Source organism: Corythoichthys intestinalis, chromosome 3, assembly GCF_030265065.1.
Source record: "Corythoichthys intestinalis isolate RoL2023-P3 chromosome 3, ASM3026506v1, whole genome shotgun sequence".
Lineage (NCBI taxonomy): Eukaryota > Metazoa > Chordata > Actinopteri > Syngnathiformes > Syngnathidae > Corythoichthys > Corythoichthys intestinalis.
Window position 1 is genome coordinate 59142091 of NC_080397.1, and position 26165 is coordinate 59168255.

Sequence of the window (26165 nt, forward strand, 5' to 3'; positions counted from 1 at the left end):
CGTCTTATATTCGGGCCAATACGGTGTATATATTAATCAGGACAGCATGCAAACAATGACAGAAGGATGAAAAATGAGTAAGTCAACCATCACAATTAATATTTTGTAATCCCCCCGCCCCTTTGGCAGCAATAACTTCAACGAGACCTGTTGCTGCAGATCAGTCTGGTACATTGATCAGGACTAATCTTGGCCCAGTCTTCTCTACAAAACTGCTATTATTCAGTCAGATTCCTGGGATGTCTGGGATGAATCGCTGTCTTTAGGTAATGCCACAGAATCTCAATGGAGTTCAAGTCTGGACTTTGACTTGGCCACTCCAGAACATGTATTTTGTTCTTCTGAAACCATTCTGAAGTTGGTTTACTTCTGTGTTTTGGATCATTGTTTTGTTGCTGCATCCATCCTCTTTTTAGCTTCAACTGTCTGACAGACGGCCTCGGGTTTTCTTGCAAAACATCCTGATAAACTTTTGAATTCATTCTTCCTTTAATGATTGCAAGTTGTCCAAGCCCCGAGGCAGCAAAACAGCCCCAAATCATGATGCTCCCTAACCATGCTTCATGGTGGGGATGAGGTGCTGATGTTGATGAGCTGTTCCATTTTTCCTCCACACGTGATGTTGTGTGTAACTCCCAAATTCAGCTTGGGTTTCATAAGTCCACAAAATATTTTGCCAAAACTTCTGTGGAGTGTCCAAGTGCCTTTTTGCGAACATTAAACGATCAACAGTATTATTTTTTGGACAGCAGTGGCTTCCTCCGCGGAGTCTTCCCATGAACACCATTCTTGGCCATTGTTTTACGTGTTGTTGATGTGTGCACAGAGGTATTGGACTGTGCCAGTGATTTCTGTAAGTCTTTAGCAGACACTCTAGGGTTCTTTTTTACCTCTGAAAAGGTGGGGGGTCAGCCTGGTAAGCGGGCTTTCTTGTGTACCGTCTTCAGAAGAGGCTTCCTCCTGGGGTGACAGCCATGCACACCAATTTGATGTAGAGTGCGGCGTATGGTCTGAGCGCTAACAGGCTGATCCCCCCACCTCTACAATCTCTGCAGCAATGCTGAGAGCACTCCTGTAACGAGTCCCATGACATTTTGGAGGGAAAATGACAAGCAGTACTCAATTTGGACATTTTGAGATGTAAGTAGTTGTTTTCCGAAATTTCCAGGTTCGCGGTGAATCAGTAACAGGCACACTTTTGCTCAATAGACGATGTTTATTGATTAGAAAATGCAGAATAAATGAGATTTATTGATTATAATCCCACAAAAGCAAGCAAACAGATATCAAAAACAGGCAAACAAATGGTAACTTGATGCTAGATTTGAGTTTGTCAATCTCAGAATCCCCGGGTTACGTTACAGCACAACTAGTGGAAGTTGGCCTCTCCGCCTCCGAGGGGTGCGTCCTTACAAAACCGGACATTTCCGGGCGACCCGTGAGGTCCACCAGCGGGTCACGTACGGATCGCCTGGCTTTTGTCCTTTTGACGCTTTACTGGAGTGTTGTTGGCTTTCCACTCGTTTGTCACGGTAAGCGATTTTCATTTCTAAGGGACAACTAGTTGTGCCGTAACGTAACGCGGGGATTCTGAGATTGACAAACTCAAATCTAGCATCGCGTTAGCATTTGTTTGCGTGTTTTTGATATGTTTGCTTGCTTTTGTGGGATTGTAATCAATAAATCTCATTTATTCTGCATTTTCTAATCAATAAACATCATCTATTGAGCAAAAGTGTGCCTGTTACTGATTCACCGCGAACCTGTAAATTTCGGAAAACTGTAGTTTCTAAGGGGTGTACTCACTTTTGTTGCCAGGGGTTTAGACGTGAATGGCTATATTTTGAGTTATTTTGAGGGGGAAAAAAATTAACTCTACTATATAAGCTGCACACAGTCAACTTTTCATTGTGTCATTTTGTCAGTGTTGTCCCATGAAAAGATACTTAAATATCTGCAGAAATGCGAGGGGTGTACTCACTTTTGTGATACACTGTATAAACGAAATTACGAATGCATTAAAAAAACATTAGCTCAAACAAAAACTTAACTCATCTTGGTCTTAACAGGGAGCAGATGGATTCAGCCAAGTGAAATGTTATATCCATATTCACTGTTGCCACTAGAGGGCAGTGTTACCACCCAAATCAATAAAACTAAATGCAAACGCTTTCAAAACAAACGCCACTTTAATGAAATGAATACGCAAAGCAGCAAAATTTAATTCTAATCTTTTTTCTAATCGAATTTCTCGAGTTAATCGATTAATCGTTGCAGCACGAAAGCTAACTATTTTGACAAAAATATGTCACGTAGAATAGCGGACAATAATTTGCTCTGCTCTTTTTGTTTGGAAATCTGATTTTTAGTAGAGTATTAAAATCTCATCTCAGGGTTACGTTCATGTTGTTGTTGTGGGCATGACCTCTCAAGCATTCTTTTATTATTGTTATTTATTAGGTCTCCGGATGTAAATTTACCCATAAAAGCATATTTTAATATGAAGTGTACGACATAATATGTCTGCCAATTCTGGAATGAAGCTTTAGCCGTACAGCTAGAATGTGTTTTAATGAACATCGTCCATAGATCACTTCCACTTTTCTAAGTGTGAGGAAAGTTTCTCCTTCATCAGGAGTAGAATTAAATTTTGATTGTGCCACAATATTTCATAATCTCATTGTGTTTCACGAACAATGGATTCAGTTCAAAGGCCACGTTAATTTTCCATGACACTCTCAGCGCCGCTCCCTTAAGAGCTGCGACTTAAAACAGAAGCCTGTCGGCGCATGTGATCTCACCCACTCTTGCTTTTGTACGCAGCGGGAAGTGCTACAAGCAGGTGATCCTCACGCCAATGTTGGAAAAGCGCTCGCACGACTCTGTCCTGGATTCCCACCCACACACGGTGATGCTCATCTCAATGCCCTCAGCGGCCAACGGCAAGAGGGGCTTTTCTGTTTCGGCGCTGCGGGACGTCAACGGCTCCGCGAGTGTCCAAGTCAAAGAGTGAGTGACACTTTTTTTTTTTTTATCATTGCCTTGGTACTACTTGAGGATGAACACGTGTCCCGGTTGTGATTATACATGGAGTTTTGTTACCATTAGGCTCAGGTGACAGTCATTAACATCAGTACATGTGTTCCTGTTGTGCTGACACCGTGCATGGTTTTGTGTTACCACCACCAGGGTCAGAGGGATGCTCATTAGCCCTGAGGTGCGGAATGCCATCCACGTTGGAGACCGCATCCTTGAGATCAATGGTGTTCCAGTGGGGACACTGCTGGAGGAAGAGGTGACTTTACACAATCTTCCTGACCCCCCAAAAAACATATCAGAGACCCAATTTTAATTAGTTTTCTTATCTTACCACCACAGAAATTCTCAAAGCTCTTTTTGTGCATAAACTGCACGTTGGATTTTTGCCATTCTGATCATTCCACCATTATTAATGCATCTTCAAAAGGGAGAGGATGAACAATGCACTATTGCACGATTTTGGCACACAGCCTTACGCTCACATTATTATCATAACATATGAAACCATATCTTTCAATGATCGTACGGACCACTCTTTCCAATTCTCATTGTTTAGATTCTTAGCAGCCAACTACATACACACTTGAAATATCTAATAACATGACAAATCTAAGGACATAAAGGATTCTGCTTTTAGGAAGATTGGACTCTGTTGACTCAGACAGTTTGTTTTTTAATTATTCCTGTATTACAAGGTCACACGGCACAAGAAGGCACATTCCATTTTACTAAAAATGCCCTCAGTCCCTGACAAAAGTTTTGTCGCTTATCCATTTTGTAGAAACAATTGCTAAGAACCTGACTTTTAATTTTTCAATTTTAGAAATGGCTCATATGAAAGCTAAGACCCTCCCAAATGATGTTGAATGTACAAAAATATATTTGTTTCACTGAAAAAAGATGTATCATTTAATGAAGACATAAAGGTCAAATTTTGGCAAGACAAAAATTTTGTCGCCTTCAGAAAGTAGTGTGAAAATTGAACAAAAAATGTACTTTAAATACAAAAATATGTTGCATAACATAAGCAAATTAAGTAGTGGTGCTGTGAGATCCAAATTTAATATTTTGTATGAGTTCCCTGGGCTTCGGCAAGGATTCATACAATTTATTGATGAAGTCATCAGGAACATCAAAGAAAGCAGTCTTGCATGCCTCCCAGAGTTTATCAACATTCTCGGATTTCGTCTTCCATGCTTCCTCTCTCATCCTGTTCATGTCTGGTGACTGGGCTGGCCAGTCGTGGAGGATCTTGATCTTCTTTGCCTTGAGGAACTTTGAGGAAGAGATTGAAGTATGCGATGGAGCACCATCCTGCTGCAGCATTTTTGGAATGTAAGAGGCAGCTAAGATTTGTTGATATTTCAGACTATTTATGTTGCCTTTCACTCTGCAGATCTCTCGCACACCCCCATACTGGATGTAAACCCAGACCATGATTTTGGTAATGATGTAACTACCAAACTTCACTGTTTTTTGAGTGAATCTCTGATCCATGCGGGCTCCAGTAGGTCTCCTGCAATAGTTGGGGCGACTGTGGTGTAATTCAATGGAAGATTAATCTGAAAAATCCACCTTTTGGCACTTTTCCAGCGTCCATCCTTTTGACAGGCTGTGGGCCTTGGCCAATCTCACACGGTTTTTTAATTGTCTGCACCCTGAGAGACTCTTACATTCCTAACCATAAAAAGGGACAAATTCTGCAGCAGGATGGTGCTCCATCGCATACTTCAATCTCTACCTCAAAGTTCCTCAATGCAAAGGAGATCAAGATCCTCCAGAGCTGGCCAGCCCACTAAATGAAGCTGGGCCCCCTCTGATAAGGCGTGACGCAAAGAATAACGAAGTGTCACGTCAATAGGAAATTAAGTCTTTGCACCAACCATAAGCAATAATTTTCTAATACTGCTAAGCCAACACATATTTTGACTTGTTAGTCTGTAAATTATTATGACAGTTCAAATAATCTTTTTTCCGTTTTTAGGTGGATGACCTCATCCATCGCACCAGTCAAACATTACAGCTGCTTATAGAGTACGACCCGGTGAGGCAACGTTTGGACCGTCTCTGTCTGGAATCGTCTAGGAACGTCCTGGGAGTACCGGCAACTTCCCGCATGCGCCTTTCCTCGCCATCCAATGCGGTCCTGGAAAGAACCCAGGTGGACCACGGCACACTAAAGAGGAGATCTTTGAGGTTTGTCCTATCCCAAAAAAGCGTTTATCTTGCAGCTCTAGGATATCGTTGAAGTCATTGACCAGGTTGTGTAGGAGTGTGCCATCTTAGGCACCCCACGATTCGATTCGATTACGATTCAGGGGGCTACGATTCGATTATTGAACGATGATCACGGTATTGACGATGATCACAATTATCACGGTTATCGATGCATCGTGCATTACTAATTAATACAGTAGCCAAACAAATTTATGTCCATTATTTATTTAAAATATCCTAATGATTCAACAGGAACGATGGAAACGTGCCCATACAACCAAAAGCTGCCCTCAAGCTGTTTATTTATTGATTGATTTATTTATTTATTTTACAACTAACTGCAAAAACATAAACTAGGGGTACACGATATCCATTTTTTGACACTGATACCGATATTTATAACTTCCTGTTCCTCAAGGCCGATACCGATACGATAACCGTTAATATATGTATATAATTTTTCAATGACCTGAGTTTTTGAACACTTATAGGTAAAAAATATTAGTGGTTGATTCGGCATAGATTTGCCTTTGACCAAACCAGAATTTTCATGATGACATGAACATTATTATAATAAACAAAACAAAGACAAGAACAGTTTTGACTTCAAAAAAGTGCCCGTATTATTTTTTCAAATAAATATAATTTGAGTCAATCTCAATCAATCAGTCAATATCATTGACGATGTTTTCCCCTGAACAATGAGCACTGATCTAAAACAAACCCAATCTATATTGTGCTTTGTCAGCAGATAAAACATTTGGTGCAACAGGAGAGGAGACTTTTGTCGTCTTGGTCCATGAAACAACTTTCTTAACCTGGCAATTATAGAACAGCAAGCCTATCAGTAACCAAAAGGCCTCTCAAGAACTTGTAAACATAAACATGCTAATTGCCATAACAAGGTTTATAAATAATTGAAGGAAAAATACAGCCTCTAGAATGCTAACAATGATTTGCATACTGGCAAAACAGGAGTGGAAACAAACGCTCACATCCCAATCCGACACCGTGCCAAAAATATTATTAATAGGCCCGATAATATATAATGTTATTGGAGGTTTTGGGATTACGTCACAATTCCTATTATCAGACCGATAATTATCGTGCACCTCTAACATAAACCATTTTAAAGGGAGTACTTTTTTCTCTCAACAATAGAATAAAATTTACATAGGTGGAATGAATTACACATTTTCTGGAAACTAAATGTCTTTAGAAATAAGACTTCTTTTAACCAATATACTTTGTTTTCACAGATTTCTGTACTATTTTGCATGTTTGGAGTGTTACCGCTGTACTTAATCATGGTTTTACACGTTCTGCATATGAAATACATGTTAGTGATTTAGCTAATTAGCTTAATGCTCAGCGCTAACTATTAACATCTCAAAAACAACAACAATAAAGGCTAAACAGTACAAGAGGGTTCATGTACTCACCTCTTATAGATGCACACGGGTCTTAGCAACACACTCAGGACTTTTTTCAATTGAAATGCCTAAAAACTACTGCTGGACATTTAAAAGACAAGGAGCAACGAAGTATCTCTCTTCCCCTCTTGCGCTAAAACGGGTGTCCAAACTTTTTGCAAAGGGAGCCAGATTTGGTGCGGTAAAAAATGTGGGGGGCCGACCTTGGCTGACGTCCTTTACGTAGAACAGTATATTTAAGCAAATTTTAGCAAGCCATTCAGTGTGTCACATTTGCTTTATTATTTTTTTAAATTGAATAATTTCAACAATCTTACAACTAGCCTTTGTGGCGTTCTCTTTCGACTCTCGGGCTCTTGCGAAATACTGCTGCTGTGAAATTAAACTAGCTCCAAGTTGTTTCAATTTCTCGCTGCGAATCTTCCCTGTAATCTTGCCGTACACGTCAGCGTGTCTTGTTTGGTAATATCGGCTCACATTGAAATCTTTAAAAACAGCGACTGTCTCCTTGCAAATGAGGCAGACACAGTTGTTGCGTATTTTAGTGAAGAAATAGTCCAATTTCCACCTATCCATGAAGTGTCGGCTGTCACAGTCAACTTTCTTTTTTTTTGTTGATTGTCGCCATTTTAGAAAATGGAAGTAATAGTTCACACGGGGGAATGTTGCTTAGCCCTTGAATACCTGCAACATGAAGCAATTATCAGAGAATCCCAAAATTTGAAAAATAAGGTCCTAATGAAACCATTTTTTCTAATTTGTAAAAAGAAAAGTCAAAATGAATATGTGTAATAAGCGCTCTAATATCTATAACTCATGCTAAACCATGTTTTTTTTTCTCATAGAACCTGCAAATGCATGTGTTGACTAGCATCCATCGTTTTTTTTTTTGTTTGTTTTTTTCAAAAAGAAATTTTAAAAATTCTAAATTAGTCTCAAAATCATGAAATTTTAGGTGTATCAAATGTTATACATTTGGCAATAAAGGGTTAAGGTGCTGCTGCCTTTTAGTGGGTAAATGAGGAGCAGCATTTCGTGTGTAAGCTACTTCATATGCTGGTTGCAGTACTGCTGACCAATTTATTAAGTCTGTGTGCGGGCCAAACGTTATTGATTTTATGACAGAGGCTGGGAGCCGGATGAAATTTGACCACGGGCTGCATTTGGCCCCCGGGCCGGACTTTGGACATGTCTGCTCTAAAACATAACCTGCGCACAAAAGCGCGACCACCGGTTCGCGCTTCTGTACCTGCCTGTCTCATACAAAAATTTATTTTCCAGTCTTTTAAAAAGGAGTAAATCTCTCTCTCTGTAACTGGCAGAATCCATCATAACATGCGTGCGCCCGTTGACGGTGCCCAGCGCTGCCCGGGCGGCAGACGTGTCTTGAATTTCGTTCCGCTACGAGTGGCTGCCATACAGTTATGAGGGAAAATAATCATTTTTGAACCGTTATGTATCGTAATCGAATCGTCACGTGTCGAATCGCGATGCATGTAATAATGGATTTTTTGGAACTCCTCTAATGTTGTCTGATTCAGGCGTAGTAACAGCATCTGCAAGTCGCCTGGGCCGAATTCCCCCAAAGAGCATCTTTTCATTACCAGAGACATCGGACGCTCGGAATCTTTGAGGTCGTCCAGTAGTTGTTCTCATCGCATCTTCAGACCGTGTGACCTCATCCACGGCGAGGTTTTAGGGAAAGGCTTCTTTGGACAGGCTATCAAGGTTTCACCTCATCTCTCTAAGAAAAAAAATGAGTCTTCCATGTGGATATCATGAAGATATAAGTAGTCCGTTGCGTTTTCTGGCTCGCAGGTGACCCATAAAGCCACTGGAGAGGTGATGGTGATGAAGGAGCTGCTTCGATGTGATGAGGAGACCCAAAAAACTTTCCTCAAGGAGGTAATCAACTAAAAGATGCATGCGCTTCCTTACAGACAAAATGCTCCCCTGTCCCGACGAGCGGTGCAACGGTTTGCGGTTCAAAGCCGAACCGTACGGTTTGCCCTGTACGGTTCAATACGCCTTTATGAACCGCGCCTTTTCGGTTTTGCAACTAATGTATTCCGAACACTTGTGGAATGAATTGATCGAGCTCTGTGTGCCTGTGTGTGACGTGAAGCACCGCTGTGGAGAAATTCCCGCCCCGCAAGTAAATGTCCGATCGCTGTCAAGCACAGGTGTAATAGAAGCCGAGTAACGCCCTCTCTCACTTAAGAGCGAAGTGAAACAACAAAGAAAACAAATAGCTATGGCGAGCGGAGTGGAGAGACCGAATTTTGAGGAAGCACCGGTTTCTTTCAAATCTGCGATGTCGCAACATTTTGCTTTCCCCGTGTACGTCAATGCGGAGGGAGAGAAAATATTGAAGAAAAAAAATTGCAAGCATTGCTCAGCGCTTGTTCCCCATGTTAATGGCAACACTTTTATAACATGACTCCGGCACCTCAGCCGGCATCACCCCCAGATATCACTTTCTCAGGGTAGGACAACCCCGAAGATGACGCCGGTGAAAACACACGGCGGGCTTCGTTAATTTATTTGCAACGCTTGACCCGTGTTACATTGTTCCCTCGCGGACATATTTCTCCAACAACGTAATCCCCGACATTTATGAAATGGCACGCAAAGCCATCGAAGATGATTTCGCTAAAGCACATAGTTTCGCCCTGACCACTGATAGTTGGAAGTTGGACGTCCCGTGCTACAGAGTGCTACTACCTTACTGTGACGGTCCACTATAATTCATACCTGTCAAATTGTACTCTCTCGTCGTAATTTGTATAAGTGAGCACTCATTTTTAAATGTGTACGCCATACGTTACGTTCAAAATCTGCACGTTTTTCGTGCATTACGTTTTTGTTTTTTTTCATCCGTTCGGATTTGGTCACCGTTTCTGCAACGAGACAATGCGTTGGTTGAATGACGCGAGAAAAGACTCTGAGAGGGAAGAGTGTTGCTGTAGCAAACGCGATGCTAGGCTAGGTGGCTCCAATATTACCTGACTTAGCCGACAACATACAATCTACGCCTAGATATCTCATGCATATAGAACTACATGCGAAATGACAGACTCGGTAGCGTTTGTAAACAGCCGCCATTTTAGAGCAGTAAACTTCTCGAGTGAACCTAAGCAACTTTTTATCTAAAATACTCCTAAATCGGCAAAATCTTGACTTGAGTCTATCTTTAAAGGAGGAAACAGTTTTCAAATTTTCACATGTCGAAAGTAGACAGAAGGGAACTAATGCAAAAACGGGAGCAATTTTATTGACTTTAACGGTTGATTCACAACATTAAATGACCTCCAAACATAGCAAAGGTTACTATGTTGGGTTTTTTTTGTTTTGTTTTTTAATGGAAAAAAAAAAAACATGAAAGGTATCACCAGTTACTTTGCTAAGTAACTTTTTTACTACTGTGTGTGTATTTCAGTAGTCAGTCACTACACTAGCCAAAGAGCTAAGAAGCATTTTCACTAGGGCTGTCAAACGATTAAAATTTTAATCGAGTTAATTACAGCTTAAAAATTAATTAATCACAATTAATCGCAATTCAAACCATCTGTAAAATATGCCATATATTTCTGTAAATTATATATATATTCTGTAAAATAAATTGTTGGAATGGAAAGATAAGACACAAGATGGATATCTACATTCAACATACGGTATATAAGGACTGTAGTGGGCATTTCACTCTACCGTCATTTAAATCTATCTATGCTGTCCTCACTCCGAAGCGTCTACTTTTTCCAAAGCTAGACAGCTAGTGAACGACGCCTTAATAATCAGACTTCTTCCTTTTTCATCTGATTTATTAATAAAATGGCCTCAAACCATTGTCCTCTTTAGACCGTTTACGTAAAACTACAAAAAAAAAGTAAACAAGCATTGCATTAGCAACAACGTTAGCTTAGCACGCTATACAGGTTGACTAAACATAAACAAAAAGCGTCTCATACAAAAAATAGAACATTTCGCTTATTAACATAATATGTACATTCTTTACAACAACCATACTTACGGACAAATGTTGTCCAAGGATCATATAAGCACAACAGAGACGTCGTGCAGCCCATATTGAACTGGCAAGAAAAAAATAAACCATGTCGCAAAGCGACCACAAGAGTTCGCTGTTAGATAGCACAAAACGCCTTGCTGTAAAACTTACCAAAAGGCAGAATAGACCCTACCCACCGACGTCACAAAATCACGTGATCGCTGTATGGTTCCGCCCCCTTGTCCGTCATTTTGTGTCTGTATTATCAATGGTCTCAATTGATCGAGCAATTTATAATGCATTTCATGGAAGACCCGGTGCTTTCGGATGCCGTAAACTCACTTGATGCATTGCGTAAAAGGCGTTATGTGGAAAAGCTTCAGTTTATCCATTCGCCAGATCCATATTTGATGCCTAAATCGATGTTTTTCGACCCGCTGTCTTCGCCGTCTTTGCCTGACCCTGATATTTACAACTATCTTGTCCACACAAAATCAGCCTATTCTCACGAAAGTTTGAAAAACTTTAAGAGCTTGGAGGCTTATAAATACTTCGTTGCTGGTTGGGTGAAACAGGTCCTCGTCCACGAAAATTCGGCAGGAATCTATCTTGTGCTTGGAAAGGTGAGTTACGAAATTTTCAATTCAAAATCTTTTGTTCTTGCTAACATCCACTGTCAAGTCTAATGTATTTCATGTCATTTGTCAATGGAGCTAGGGCTTTTAATGTTTATATGGTTTAGCGATACCACTCTCACTACATACATACGTGTATGTTGTCGGCGATTAGCCTAGCAATGATCTTAATTGTGGTTGTCAGCCCAAAACCCTCTAAATATATATTAAATGCATCTTACCACATATAAAATGACTACTACATAATCTGTGGTAATCGTTTGGAGCCCAGTTTTCTCGTCGAATTGCAGCAGCCCATCTCGCTCTCTCCTCTCAGAGTCTCTCGGAATCCGGAAGAACTTCAAGTCTCTCCGTCTATCTTCTCTGTTATTGCAACCGACCGCCACACACGCCTTCACCATTTTGATTATTAATGTTAACGAGCAGAAAAACACGCCGTAAATAGGAGGAATGTACGTAGCCGTAACAGGTAAACACGATGTGTTGACGGACAATTGGGCGGCACCAGTCAGGAGAGCGGAGTTGTGACGTCACGTGGGTAGGGTCTATACTGTCTGAGAGGGACATGTGCGTTAATTGCGTCAAATATTTTAACGTGATTAATTTTTTAAAAATTAATTACCGCGCGTTAACGCGTTAATTTTGACAGCAGTAGAAAATGTTTACATTTTAAGTGTTTATTTCATTTTTTTAAAAGCAAAATACAGCCAGTTTAAAAAAATGCAAAACGCAAACCGAAACCAAACCGAAACCGTGATCCCAAAACCGAGTATCAAACCGAACCGTGGGCTAACTGAACCGTTGCACCCCTAGTGCCGACCTGTAATGTATTCTATCTTCTTTGGAAAGATCGCTAATCTCTTTTATTCCTTGATAAAATAAAAAAATATTTCTTGATTTGATATTTGTTATCTAATGGATCAAATTTCAGACTTAAGCCGGAGTTATGCTACTGCGTTGCGGTGACGGCAAAGCGACTACGACGTCAATGAGCATTCGATAGTTCTGCGGCGTTGCTCTGTAATTCACCGCCAAGCCACTAGAGGGGTGTGGCATTGTGTTTGTAGAGTTTTGGGGGACTCTTGACGACTTCTCGTTTTCAATTCAATTTTATTTGTATAGCCCTATATCACAACAAGGTTGTCTGAAAGGGCTTTGCAGAGGCAATATGATACACAGTCAGAAACAGTAGATGAATTAATAAAGTTTAAGTTCTGGGCAACTTAGACCCTCCATGTCGGCAAGGAAAAACTCCAAAACCCATTTGGGGGAAAATGAGACCACAGTCAGGAGAGATCCACTCCAAGGACAGATAGACAAGATGCACCAAGACTGCTAATGGGAATTAGCAGCAGGAGGTCCGATTTGTAGAGATGCAATGGAATGAAGAAACAAGCGGAGGTCCATCTAGCCAGATGAGACGGGGGGCAACGAGGACGTCCATCTAGCCAGGGGTCAGGATAGTCAGGAGGCTGCGGCTGAAAAATAGCCCCTCTCCAGAGGGGAGGGGGGAAAGGGGACACCGGGTGACTAGTGATGAAGAGACTAGTCAACTAGATATTAGAATTAGAAAAGAGAAATAGAGTAAGACAAGTGGTAAGTAGAGTGAGGAAAAGTGGATAGGACTCAGTGGCTGAACATCCCCCAGCGTTATAGCTTCTAGTGAAGCTTAGACTGATCTGTGAGTCTAGTCCAATTTCAACTAGCCTGACCATAAGCTTTGTCAAATAGGAACATTTTTAGTCTAATCTTAAATGTACAGACTGTGTCGGCTTCTTTAATACTAGCTGGAAGCTGATTCCATAAGACCGGAGCTTGGTAGCTAAAGTCTCTAGCTCCTACTGTACTTTTAGAGACCCTGGGAACTACCAGTTGATCTGCATTCTGAGAACGGAGTGTTCTGTTGGGGCGGTATGGAACCAGAGCATTGGTGAGATAAGATGGCCCCAAACCATTAATGATCTTAAATGTAAGAAGGAGGATTTTAAATTTAATTCTAAACCCGACTGGAAGCCAGTGAAGGGCCAGGAGCACAGGGGTGATGTGGTCTCTTCTATTAGTTCCTGTTAAAAGTCTTGCTGCTGCGTTCTGGACTAGCTGAAGACCTTTTAGAGAACTTTTAGGACAAGCTGCAAGTAAGGAGTTACAGTAATCCAATCTAGAAGTAACAAACGCGTGAATTAATTTTTCTGCATTGTTTTTAGACAAAATATTTCTAATTTTGGCTATGTTGCGCAGGTGAAAAAAGGCTGTTCTGCAGGTTTGTTTAATATGAGCTTTTAATGATAAGTCTGGGTCAAATAGAACTCCTAGGTTTTTAACTGTGGTGCTGGAGCCTACACTTACAATATCCGGAATGACTATCTGGGCAGTTAGAGAGTCTCTAACATTTTTTGGGCCTATTATAAGGTCTTTTCAGGGTTAAGTAAAAGATAATTAGTGTTCATCCAGGTATTTATATCTCGGACGCAGGTGCTTAGTTTATCCACTTGCCTGATCTGCTCAGGTGTAATCGATAAATAAAGTTGTGTGTCGTCAGCGTAACAATGAAAGTTAATGCTTTTCTTCCGGTTACACTTCTATGCTAAAATGCTAATGGAGATAAAACACTTTAATGTGGATCTTCAGCTCATCAACATTGAACAACAAATGTTGAGGCGCAGGCGATGCAGGAGACTGTTTTGGAGGTGGTCTGTCGGACTGTTGATGCCGTCACATTATGAATTCTTGCGTAGGGTGGAAGCCAGCAAGTTGTGGCGGTTAGCTTCAAACTGGCGTCGAGCACTGTGTCCAGCGTTTTGTCCGAGGTCTGCAAATAATTGTGGACAGCCCTCCAGCCCGATTTTTTTTGCCGTGTCCTACAACCAGCCAGTGGGAAGCCATAGCAGATTTCTCGCGGCTATGGAACTTCCCAAACTGCGTTGGAAGCCTTGATGGTAAACACGTTATCATAAAAGCACCGAGGCACTCTCAATCAGTGATGATGTATCAAGTGTGTGAAATGTCTAGTTGAAAATTAAACATCAAAACATTTTTTATGACACCAAACCTGTGCTTTTTTCTTCATATACTTGAAGTGTGACACGTAAATAAGTCACAGACTCACAGCAAACATATGTACGCAATAAATGATGAAGTTCCCCAACCAAAAAATACGACATTAAGTGATAAAAAGCTGGCAGTTTTGGCCGACTCGGTCACCATTTTTTGTGGCCATTCAATTCCGAACTCGCACAACCTTGTTTCGGTGGTTCTTCCATTTTTTTATTCAATCGCTGGCTGACCTCCAGCCCCGTATTTTTAGCAATCTCCTCCCACGAATTGCTTGGCTTTTGGCAATCTTCATAATGTCATGACTAGGCATGTGCCGGTAACCGGTTTCAAGGATTACCGTGGTATGAAAACGTCACGGTTTCAAAACCACTAAAATTTTCCGTCATACCATAGTATGGTGTTCGCCATTTTACAAGTCTCAAAAATGCAGCCAGAAGTATCTTGGAGCGACAGCGCTCACCCCTCCCTCTCCGGTTGTTGTGTGTGTTAGTTACGCTATTCTGCTAAACACCAAAAAAGAAACACTCCAAACAAAAGGCGTACTTTTCTTGAATTTATGGAGGTCTCAAATCATAGTAACTGAAATATACAGTTTTAAAACGTTGTACAATAGTATTTTACACGTGTGAGTAGCGTCATTAGCACAAACAACAGAATGTGAGGAAGTCATCCATGAAAAAGTTCGCCAAAAACAAAACACACATCTTCCTTTCAAATTCAAAATACAAATTAACTAAAAACTTACAAAGACGAATGTTAGCCTAGTCTTAGCTGGGAGAGCAACTTCGTAGAGGTTATAAATCTCACGGCCACTGAGAAACAAGCTTGAATGAAGGAAAAGGGATAACATCAAAGATCGCTAATTGCGACAGATAATCTTGCCCTATGCACAAATGTATGCTCGCTGGACAAGGAGAGGTCTCACTCCCAGTGTTTTTAGATGAAACCTTTACACAAACACATTCGCATTTTAACTAACTTATCCATTTTTAACTCATTAACTTATGAATTCTGCGTCTTTTTAACACAAAGGCACGACATGTAGACTAGAGTTGACACAGTGGCTGAAAATGGCGAAACTTCACTTAAGCTTTTGCCCCCTCAAAAAAAAAACAAAAAAAAAAAGTACAGTCAATATTTTTCAATTTTATTTGGAAGTGTTTTTACTTTTTATTGCAATTAATTTAGTTTTTGCTCCAATCTTGAGCAACCTGAGCTGTGGCTGTGGGTAGTCTATAAGTTCGATGTATTTTAATTTTATTTAAAATATTTTTTGTTTATTCATGTATTTATTTAAACATAATACTCATGTTCCAATTTGCAAATATTTTCTGAAAAATCAAAAAATCCCGGAAAATGCTTAAAAAAAAATTTTTTTTTTAACCCATACCTTTCAAAATAACACATTTTGGAGCTATAATTGCAATACCATGATACTGTAAAACCGCGGTATTTTTGCTCACGGTTATCGTACCGTCAAAATCTCACACCGGCACATGCCTAGTCATGACGAGACATTGTAGAATTTGCCGTACTTGCTTTTCGTTGATACTCTCGTCGGCTTGGTCTATTTTTGCTTGTACCAAAATAATGTTTGACAATGGCGGTGATTTCGCGCTGAACGGAAACACCAGTTTGAGCGGCCCAATCACAGTCCATTTCCACCACGTCACATGCGTTGGTAGCCTGGCTCTGCCAGACTATTCTCCCTGTATTTTTCCAAACACTGAGAGAAATAGTCTGGGAACCATCCCATTAACGGCCTTTTCGAGCAGATACAAAATCAATCGACAAATCAGATGTGTTTATTTGCGTGACGTGTTCTTCACGAGCAACGTCACCCTTGCGCGTCGAAAGTCGTCTCTTTAGCAACACAGATGGTGAACGCCAGAGCCAAGAATATGTTCCAATCCACGGTAAAATCAGTTTTAAATGACCAAAAACACATCGACACGAGTCATTGACAACAGTCTGTCTCGCGCTAGCCATGTCGAATAAACTCCGCTCTCTTCGTATGTTTACTTCCGCGCGCAAGTCCCTCGTCCTGCCGTCACCATTTAATAACGTCACGTCTGCCCGTCGCTGATTGGTCCACTCCGCAGTCTGTTTGCTGTGGCTTGCTCCGCCCTGGAAATTGTTTCCGTGGGAATGGTGGCCAGACTCAATAGCTGGAACAGCGTTGAGTCTGGTGTACCAGGCTAATGCGTTGGTGCGACCCAAAGTCAGAATATTGTGAAGGAACAAGAGAGGCTACGGCGGAGGGTCGTAAATCGGGTCCTCCTTGACAGCGCCTTTAGCGTACTAAGATTTTCCATTTCCTTCTTGTCTTTAGGTCAAAGTCATGCGCAGTTTGGACCACCCTCATGTCCTCAAGTTCATCGGAGTACTCTATAAGGACAAGAGGCTGAATTTGATCACAGAGTTCATCGAAGGGGGAACACTCAAGGACTTCATCAGAGACACTGTGAGTACTAACCTGGAATTTGCTTCAGAACACAAACACTTTGAGAAGAAGAGTAGAGGAGGTGAAACCGCTTGATGGGGGCTGAGTTGAAGTAAACTCGGCACTTCTAGATGCTTGTTCTTAAATGGTGGGCTTGCTTTACCGGCCACTAATGTTCCCTCAAAGCTCGCGCGTGTGCAATTGCGTACTGTTTGCAGATACTCAGCGCACCAGAAAATCTATGCAGTAGGCCTGTATCGATAACGAATTTTAGTAGCTGATGTACAAGTACAGTCCCTGACAAAAGTCTTGTCGCTTATCCATTTTGTAGAAACAATTGCTAATAACTAGGGCTGTCAAACGATTAAAATTTTTAATCGAGTTAATTACAGCTTAAAAATTAATTAATCGTAATTAATCGCAATTCAAACCATCTATAAAATATGGCATATTTTTCTGTAAATTATTGTTGGAATGGAAAGATAAGACACAAGATGGATATATACATTCAACATACGGTATATAAGGACTGTATTTGTTTATTATAACAATAAATCAACAAGAGGGCATTAACATTATTAACATTCTGTTAAAGCGATCCATGGCTAGAAAGACTTGTAGTTCTTAAAAGATAAATGTTAGTACAAGTTATATAAATTTTATATTAAAACCCCTCTTAATGTTTTCGTTTTAATAAAATTTGTAAAAATTTCAATCAAAAAATAAACTAGTAGCCCGCTATTGTTGATGTCAACAATTACTTACACAATGCTCCTGGGTGCTGAAGCCTATAAAATCAGTCGCACCCAAGCGCCAGCAGAGGGCGTAAAACTCCATAAAACACAATTAACATGTGGGCATTTCACTGTACTGTCATTTAAATCTGTCTGAGCGGGACATGTGCGTTAATTGCGTCAAATATTTTAACGTGATTAATTTAAAAAATTAATTACCGCCCGTTAACGCGATAATTTTGACAGCCCTACTAGTAACCTGACTTTTAATGATTCAATTGGTTTCAGAAATGGCTCATATGAAAGCTAAGACCCTCCCAAATGATGTTGAATGTACAAAAATATATTTCTTTCACTGAAAAAAGATGTCTCATTTAATGAAGACATAAATGTCAAATTTTGGCAAGACAAAAGTTTTGTCGCCTACAGAAAATAGTGTGAAAATTTAAACAAAAATGTACTTCAAATACAAAAATATCTTACATAACATAAGCGAATTAGGTAGTGGTGCTGTGAGATCCAAATTTAATATTTTGTATGACTTCCATGGGCTTCGGCAAGGATTCATACAATTTATTGATGAATTCATCAGGAACATCAAAGAACGCAGTTTTGCATGCCTCCCAGTGTTCATCACCATTCTTGGGTTTCGTCTTCCATGCTTCCTCTTTCATCCTACCCCAGACATGCTCAATTATGTTCATGTCTGGTGACTGGGCTGGCCAGTCCTGGAGGATCTTGATCTTCTTTGCCTTAAGGAACTTTGAGGTAGAGATTGAAGTATGCAATGGAGCACCCTCCTGCTGAAGAATTTGTCCCTTTTTATGGTTAGGAATGTAAGAGGCAGCTAAGATTTGTTGATATTTCAGACTATTTATGTTGCCTTCCACTCTGCAAAGCTCTCGCACACCCCCATACTGGATGTAACCCCAGACCATGATTTTGCCACCACCAAACTTCACTGTTTTCTGAGTGAATCTCGGATCCATGCAGGCTCCAGTAGGTCTCCTGCAGTATTTGTGGCGACTGTGGTGTATTTCAATGGAAGATTCATCCGAAAAATCCACCTTTTGCCACTTTTCCGGTGTCCATTCTTTTGACAGGCTTTGTCTGCAACCTGAGAGATCTGCAAGTCCGATGTGTGCGCAATCACTGATGAGTGGTTTCAAGCTGCCCTGCTCACTATAAAACACACACCTGATAAGAATGGTCTTGTTCAGAAGCGTTGTCTGATGTGCATCATGGCTCGGTCAAAAGAACTGTCTGAAGACCTGCAATCAAGGATTGTTGATTTGTATAAAGCTGGGAAAGGATATAAAACCATTTCTAAAAGTCTGGATGTTCATCAATCAGTCAGAGAAGTTATCTACAAATGGAGAGAGTTTGGGACTGTTGTTTCACTTCAAAGGAGTGGCCGTCCACCAAAGATGACGCCAAGAGTTCAATGCAGAATACTCAGAGAGGTAAAAAAGAACCCTGGAGTATCTGCTAAAGACTTACAGAAATCACTGGGACTGTCCAATATCTCTGTGCACACATCAACTATATGTAAAACTATGGCCAAGAATGGTGTTAATGGGAGGACTCCACGGAGGAAGCCACTGCTGTCTAAAAAAAAAACATTGTTGCTCGTTTAATGTTTGCGAAAACGCACTTGGACACTCCACAGAAGTTTTGGCAAAATATTTTTTGGACTTATGAAACCAAAGTTGAATTGTTTGGGAGTAATACAACGTCATGTGTCGATGAAAAATGGAACAGCTCACCAACATCAACACTTCATCCCCACTGTGAAGCATGGTAGAGGGAGCATCATGATTTGGGGCTGTTTAACTGCCTCGGGGCCTGGACAACTTGCAACCGGAAAACCTGAGGCCGTCTGTCAGACAGTTGAAGCTAAAAAGTGGATGGATGCTGCAACAAGACAATGATCCAAAACACAGAAGTAAATCAATTTCAGAATGATTTCAGAAGAACAAAATACACGTTCTGGAGTGGCCAAGTCAAAGTCCAGGCTTGAAACCCATTGAGATGCTGTGTCATGACCTAAAGACAGCGATTCATGCCAGACATCCCTGGAATCTGACTGAACTACAGCAGTTTCGTAGGGAAGAATGGGCCAAGATTAGTCCTGATCGATGTGCCAGACTGATCTGCGAGTACAGGAAGCGTCTGGTTGAAGTTATTGCTGCCAAAGGGAGGAAGGGGGACACAAAATATTAAATATGATGGTTCACTTACTTATTTTTCCCTCTTCTGTCATTGTTTACATGCTATCCTCATTAAAATATGAAAACCTATAAATGTTTAGGTGGTTTTAATTAAAGCACACTGTTTTTTCATTAGTATGATTTTGACAAAGATCAGGTACCATTTGATGATTTCATGCAGAAATGTGAGAAATTCCAAAAGGTTCAGATACCTTTTCATACCACTGTATGCCATCAACACGCACATGTGCCGAGTGCAGCGTACTCATCTGATGTTGCTCACAGGGTCTGCTCAGGAAGCTTGCGTGTCTGCTCAGACACATGTAAAATTAGAGGGAACATTGCCGGCCATCACGATAAAATAAAAGACAAGAAGCCTCTAAAGAGTTTGTCATGATTTTAAAATGGTGTTCCAACTAATCTTTGACTCGACCCTCATTTTTCTATTTTCATTCATATTAGTCCTATTTGATGTTACAGGATCCATTTTCATGGGAGCAAAGAGTGAGTTTTGCAAAGAGCATCGCCTCTGGCATGGTGAGTAGGCTATATATCTTTAGATATACGCTGAAAGCAACACTTAAACATTCGTTCTTTCACTGCCATCCTTCTCACTTCAAACAGATTGAATGTGATAAACTCATTCCAATTCACAGCAGAAGGATGAAAAGGAGCCTGTTATGCTGTTTATTACACTGCTGGCCAAAAGTATTGGAATTCCTGCGATTCTGTCAGATAATGCTCAATTTCTCCCAGAAAATGACTGCAATTACAAATGCTTTGGTAGTAATGTCTTCATTTATTTTGCTTGCAATAAAAAAACACAAAAGAGAATGAAAAAAAAATTGAATCATTATCGTTTTACACAAAACTCCAAAAATGGGCCGGACAAAAGTATTGGCACCCTCAGCCTAATACTTGGTAATACAACCTTTAACAAAATAACTGGGAACAACTGCTTCCGGTATCCATCAATGAGTTTCTTACAATGCTCTGCTGGAATTTTCGACCATTCCTTTTTTGGCCAACTGCACCAGGTCTCTGAGATTTGAAGGGTGCCATTTTCAGATCTCTCCACAGGTGTTCTATAGGATTCAGCTATGGACTCATTGCTGGCCACTCTAGAAGTCTCCAGTGCTTTCTCTCAAACCATTTTCTAGCGCTTTTTGAAGTGTGTTTTGGATCATTGTCTTGCTGGAAGATCCATGACCTCTGAGGGAGACCCAGCTTTCTCACACTGGGCCCTACATTATGCTACAAAATTTGCTGGTAGTCTTCAGACTTCATAATGCCATGCACACGGTCAAGCAGTCCAGTGCCAGAGGTAGCAAAGCAACCCCAAAATATCAGGGAACCTCCGCTATGGGGGGATGCCGTCACATTATGAATTCTAGCTTAGGGTGGAAGCCAGCAAGCTGTGGCGGCTAGTTTCAAACTGTGTCCAGCGTTTTGTCCGAGGTCTGCAAATAATTGTGGATAGCCATCCAGCCGGATTTTTTTTTTTTTTTTTTTTTTTGCTGTGTCCTACAACCAGCCAGTGGGAAGCCATAGCAGATTTCTAGCGGCTATGGAACTTTCCAAACTGCGTTGGAAGCTTTGATGGTAAACACGTTATCATAAAAGCACCGAGGCACTCTCAATCAGTGATGATGTATCAAGTGTGTGAAATATCTAGTTGAAAATTAAACATCAAAACAATTTTTTTGACACCAAACCTGTGCTTTATTCTTCATATACTTGAAGTGTGACATGTAAATAAGTCACAGACTCACAGCAAACATATGTACGCAATAAATGATGGAGTGCCCCAACCAAAAATATGACATCAAGTGATAAAAAGCTGGCAGTTTTGGCTGACTGGGTCACCATTTTTTTGTGGCCATTTGATTCCGAACACGCACATCCTTGTTTCGGTGGTTCTTCCATTATTTTATTCAATCGCTGGCTGGCCTCCAACCCCGTATTTTTAGCAATCTCCTCCCATGAATTGCTTGCCATTTGGCAATCTTCATAATGTCTTGACGAGACATTGTAGAAGTTGCCGTACTTGCTCTTCATTGATACTCTTGTCGGCTTGGTCCATTGTTGCGTGTACCAAAAAATTGTTTGACAATGGCGGTGATTTCGCGCTGAACTGGAAACGCCAGTCTGAGCGGACCAATCACAGTCCATTTCCACCACGTCACACACGCTGGCGTGACACGAAGTCAAAAAAATTGTGAAGGAACAAGAGAGGCTACGGCGGAGGGTCGTAAAGATAATTAGTGCTCATCCAGGTATTTACATTTCGGACGCATGTACTTAGTTTATCCACTTGCCTGATCTGATCAGGTTTAATTGGTAAATACAGGTGTGTATCGTCAGCGTAACATTGAAAATTAATATTATGTTTTCTGATGATATTGCCTAAAGGCAGCATATACAGCGTAAACAAGATGGGCCCGAGGACCGACCCTTGCGGCACACCATAACTGACTCTGGAATACGGTGGTGATTGCTGGTTTACATTGACAAACTGGTACCTATTAGATAAATAGGATTTAAACCAGCTGAGGGCTGCTCCTCTAATGCCAATGTCCCATTCTAGTCTCTGCAATAAGACACTATCACTTTTGTCCACCGGCCTGGTCAAAATTACAGAAAACTGAAAGTTATTAAGCGTTGCATTAAAGGTAGGGTTGTTCCGATCAGGTTTTTTTGCTCCCGATCCGATCCCGATCGTTTTAGTTTGAGTATCTGCCGATCCCGATATTTCCTGATCTGATTGCTTTTTTTTTGCTCCCGATTCAATTCCAATCTTTCCCGATAATTTTTTGGCAATGCATTAGGAAAAAAATGAATAAAACTCGGACGAATATATACATTCAACATACAGTACGTAAGTACTGTGTTTGTTTATTATGACAATAAATCCTCAAGATGGCATTTACATTATTAACATTCTTTCTGTGAGAGGGATCCACGGATAGAAAGACTTGTGACTTTGTATATTGTGACTAAATATTGTCATCTAGTGTATTTATTGAGCTTTCAGTAAATTATACTGTAGCCATGCCCAAGTGCATGATGGGAAGTGGAACCATGACTGTGTTAGTGCTACCAATTGATATATTTTCTCTACGTTGGGAAATAACATAAGGTGTTAAGAAAAAGATCAATTGCTACCTTGCTTCCCCACATTGCTTCCCATGATATTTCTGATCGTAGGGAGAGGGATTGTAAGGCTTTAGCCAATTAAAAGAGGCTCCAAAGGCTGCCAAAATTCACTCTACTCATTTTAAGCTGCCTTTTATCTCACTATATAGGTAAAATGGCGCCATTACAGATTGAGCGCAACAATGCTTCAGTGGGTCGTGCAACGCATGCATTAATGGCGTTAAATATTTAACGTGATACATTTTAAAAAAAAATAATTACCGCCATTATCGGGATCAATTTGATAACCCGACCTTAAGCCTAATCTAAAGACTCTGGACGAGTGTAACATATTATGTCTGTAACGTTAACTACAATTAGAAAACGATTTAATTAAAAAATATATATACAGTGGGGAGAACAAGTATTTGATACACTGCCAATGGGTTGGCAGTGTATCAAATACTTGTTCTCCCCACTGTATATTAAAAAAAGGCATACTTTGAAATATGACGTGATCGGACCGGATCGGGATGCCGATCGATCGGGACATCTCTAATTATAGGTGCAGTCTGTATAATCTTGTTACACAGCTCAACAGCACAAGTCTGGAAATGCATTGTAAACTTTACAGGGAAAAAGATCATTTTTTCCCCAATTGTTTTTGTTGCAGTCTTACCTTCATTCTATGAGCATCATACACAGAGACCTCAACTCTCACAACTGCCTTGTCAAACTGGTACGTGACAAATTGTTTAAAGCCGATTCCAGTGAAGCTTTGGCAATTGACTTCAAATGAATCTCTTAACAGGACAACACAGTGGTTGTCGCTGACTTTGGACTGTCACGACTCATCGTAGAAGAAAAAGTGAAACCAGCACCTGAAAAGAACACCAAGAAGAGAGTTTTGCGACGGATTGACCGGAAAAAAAGGTACACCGTAGTCGGAAACCCCTACTGGATGGCGCCAGAGATGCTGAACGGTGAGTTGTCGCAAACTACTGACTTGGTGTCAGTTAAGCCTGAGAGGTTGCTCAGGCCGGATTTTGATTGTCTTTCAGGTAAACGCTACGATGAGAAAGTGGACATTTTCTCATATGGAATTGTTCTTTGTGAGGTGAGAGCTAAAAATCCTAAAGCAATGACATACAGTACACTCCCCTGCCACTTTATTAGGTACACCATGCTAGTAACGGGTTGGATCCCTTTTGCCTTCAGAACTGCCTCAATTCTTCGTGGCATTGGTTCAACAAGGTGCTGGAAGCATTCCTCAGAGAGTTTGGTCCATATTGACATGATGGCATCACACAGTTGGTGCAGATTTGTCGGCTGCACATCCATGATGCGGATCTCCTGTTCCACCACATCCCAAAGGTGCTCTATTGGATTGAGATCTGGTGACTGTGGAGGCTGTTTGAGTACAGTGAACTCATTGTCATGTTCAAGAAACCAATCTGAGATGATTCCATGGCGCATTATCCTGCTGAAAGTAGCCATCAGAAGTTGGGTACATTGTGGTCATAAATGCATGGACATGGTCAGCAACAATGCTCAGGTAGGTTGTGGCGTTCCAACGATGCTCACTTGGTACCATGGGGCCCAAAGAGTGCCAAGAAAATATTCCCCACACCATTACACCACCACCACTACCAGCCTGAACCATTGATACAAGGCAGGATGGATCCATGTTTTCATGTTGTTGATGCGATATTCTGACCCTTCCATCCGAATGTCGCAACAGAATTCTAGACTCATCAGACCAGGCAACGTTTTTCCAATCTTCTATTGTCCAATTTCGATGAGCTTGTGCAAATTGTAGCCTCAGTTTCCTGTTCTTAGCTGAAAGGAGTGGCACCTGTCGTGGTCTTCTGCTGCTGTAGCCCATCTGCCTCAAAGTTCGACGTACTATGTATTCAGAGATGCTCTTCTGCTTACCTCTGTTGTAACGGGTGGTTATTTGAGTCACTGTTGCCTTTCTATCAGCTCGAACCAGTCTGGCCATTCTCCTCTGACCTCTGGCATCAACAAGGCATTCCGCCCACAGAACTGCCGCTCACTGGATATTTTTTCTTTTTCGGACCATTCTCTGTAAACCCTAGAGATGGTTGTGCGTGAAAATCCCAGGAATCAGTAGTTTCTGAAATATACAGACCAGCCCTTCTGGCACCAACAACCATGCCGCATTCAAAGTCACTCAAATCACTTTTCTTCCGCATACTGATGCTCTGTTTGAACTGCAGGAGATTGTCTTAAACCATGTCTACATGCCTAAACGCACTGAGTTTCTGCCATGTGATTGGCTGATTAGAAATTAAGTTTTCACGAGCAGTTGGACAGTTTTACCCAATAAAGTGGCCCGTGAGTGTATAGTATCTGTCAAATTTGGAGCTTCACCCACCTATCCTGTGATCCAGATCATCGGGAAGGTCTACGCAGACCCAGAATGTCTCCCGAGAACTCTGGACTTTGGTCTGAATGTGGGAAAGTTTGTGGAGAAGTTCCTCCCTGAAGACTGTCCACCAGCGTTCTTTCCGCTGGCCGTCGCGTGCTGTGACCTCACACCAGACAACCGGTAAGCCCCCCCTCATAAGTGATTTATGCCGAGGTCTGTTTCATGAGGTTTTTTTTTTTTTTTTTTTTTTTTTTTTTTTTTTAATTAATCTGTCCAACTATAATTCAAAATTGAAGCTTGATTTTAATTGCTTTGAAAAATGTTATGCAGACGTGTACTTATAATAAAAATAATTTTATAGACAAATTATATTATTTACAGTGGCGGCAGAGAACTGGAGGGGCGCAAAACATTTATGTCTTCCTGGAGGGGTTGGGGGGGCGTAACAGAAAATAATTGAGAAGCACTGCTTTCAATACCTGAATGGCTTCAAATTGCTGGCGTGTGGACGTCCGCACAAGTTGATCCGTTGTTCACATTTTTTCTTTTTTTGGGTTCGGGAAACGTATGAAGAAAACATCCTTCATATGTCGTAATGTCTAGAGTTGTTTCTACATGTTCAAGAGCAGCAGTGTTTACTCGGCATGTTCTTTTTTGAAGGATTACCGGCAGAAAACAAGCCCTAATAACATGGGTTGCATGCGAGGGCGTGCCTATGTTGACCCACTTCTGGGTTACGATGTCGACTTCACGGTCTAAAAGTACCATTCGTACGGTACGCTATTACACATGTATTGGAAACTAGACTGTATAATATTGGGAAAAGCTTGTGAGAAGCTTCAGGGTAAAAATTGGCGAGTTATTTTT

General features: G+C 41.0%; 1 protein-coding gene across 1 annotated transcript in view; it reads left to right on the forward strand.

The window, feature by feature from the left end:
• limk2 (LIM domain kinase 2) overlaps positions 1 to 26165 on the forward strand; it is a 75254-nt gene that overhangs the window by 38783 nt on the left and 10306 nt on the right. Inside the window, exons 5-15 of the mRNA XM_057831726.1 lie at positions 2824 to 3009; positions 3190 to 3295; positions 5024 to 5235; positions 8231 to 8417; positions 8508 to 8594; positions 16717 to 16848; positions 20252 to 20308; positions 23580 to 23645; positions 23718 to 23889; positions 23968 to 24023; positions 25321 to 25478. Coding sequence (XP_057687709.1) covers positions 2824 to 3009; positions 3190 to 3295; positions 5024 to 5235; positions 8231 to 8417; positions 8508 to 8594; positions 16717 to 16848; positions 20252 to 20308; positions 23580 to 23645; positions 23718 to 23889; positions 23968 to 24023; positions 25321 to 25478 — 1419 coding nt within the window. The remainder of the gene's footprint in view (positions 1 to 2823; positions 3010 to 3189; positions 3296 to 5023; positions 5236 to 8230; positions 8418 to 8507; positions 8595 to 16716; positions 16849 to 20251; positions 20309 to 23579; positions 23646 to 23717; positions 23890 to 23967; positions 24024 to 25320; positions 25479 to 26165) is intronic.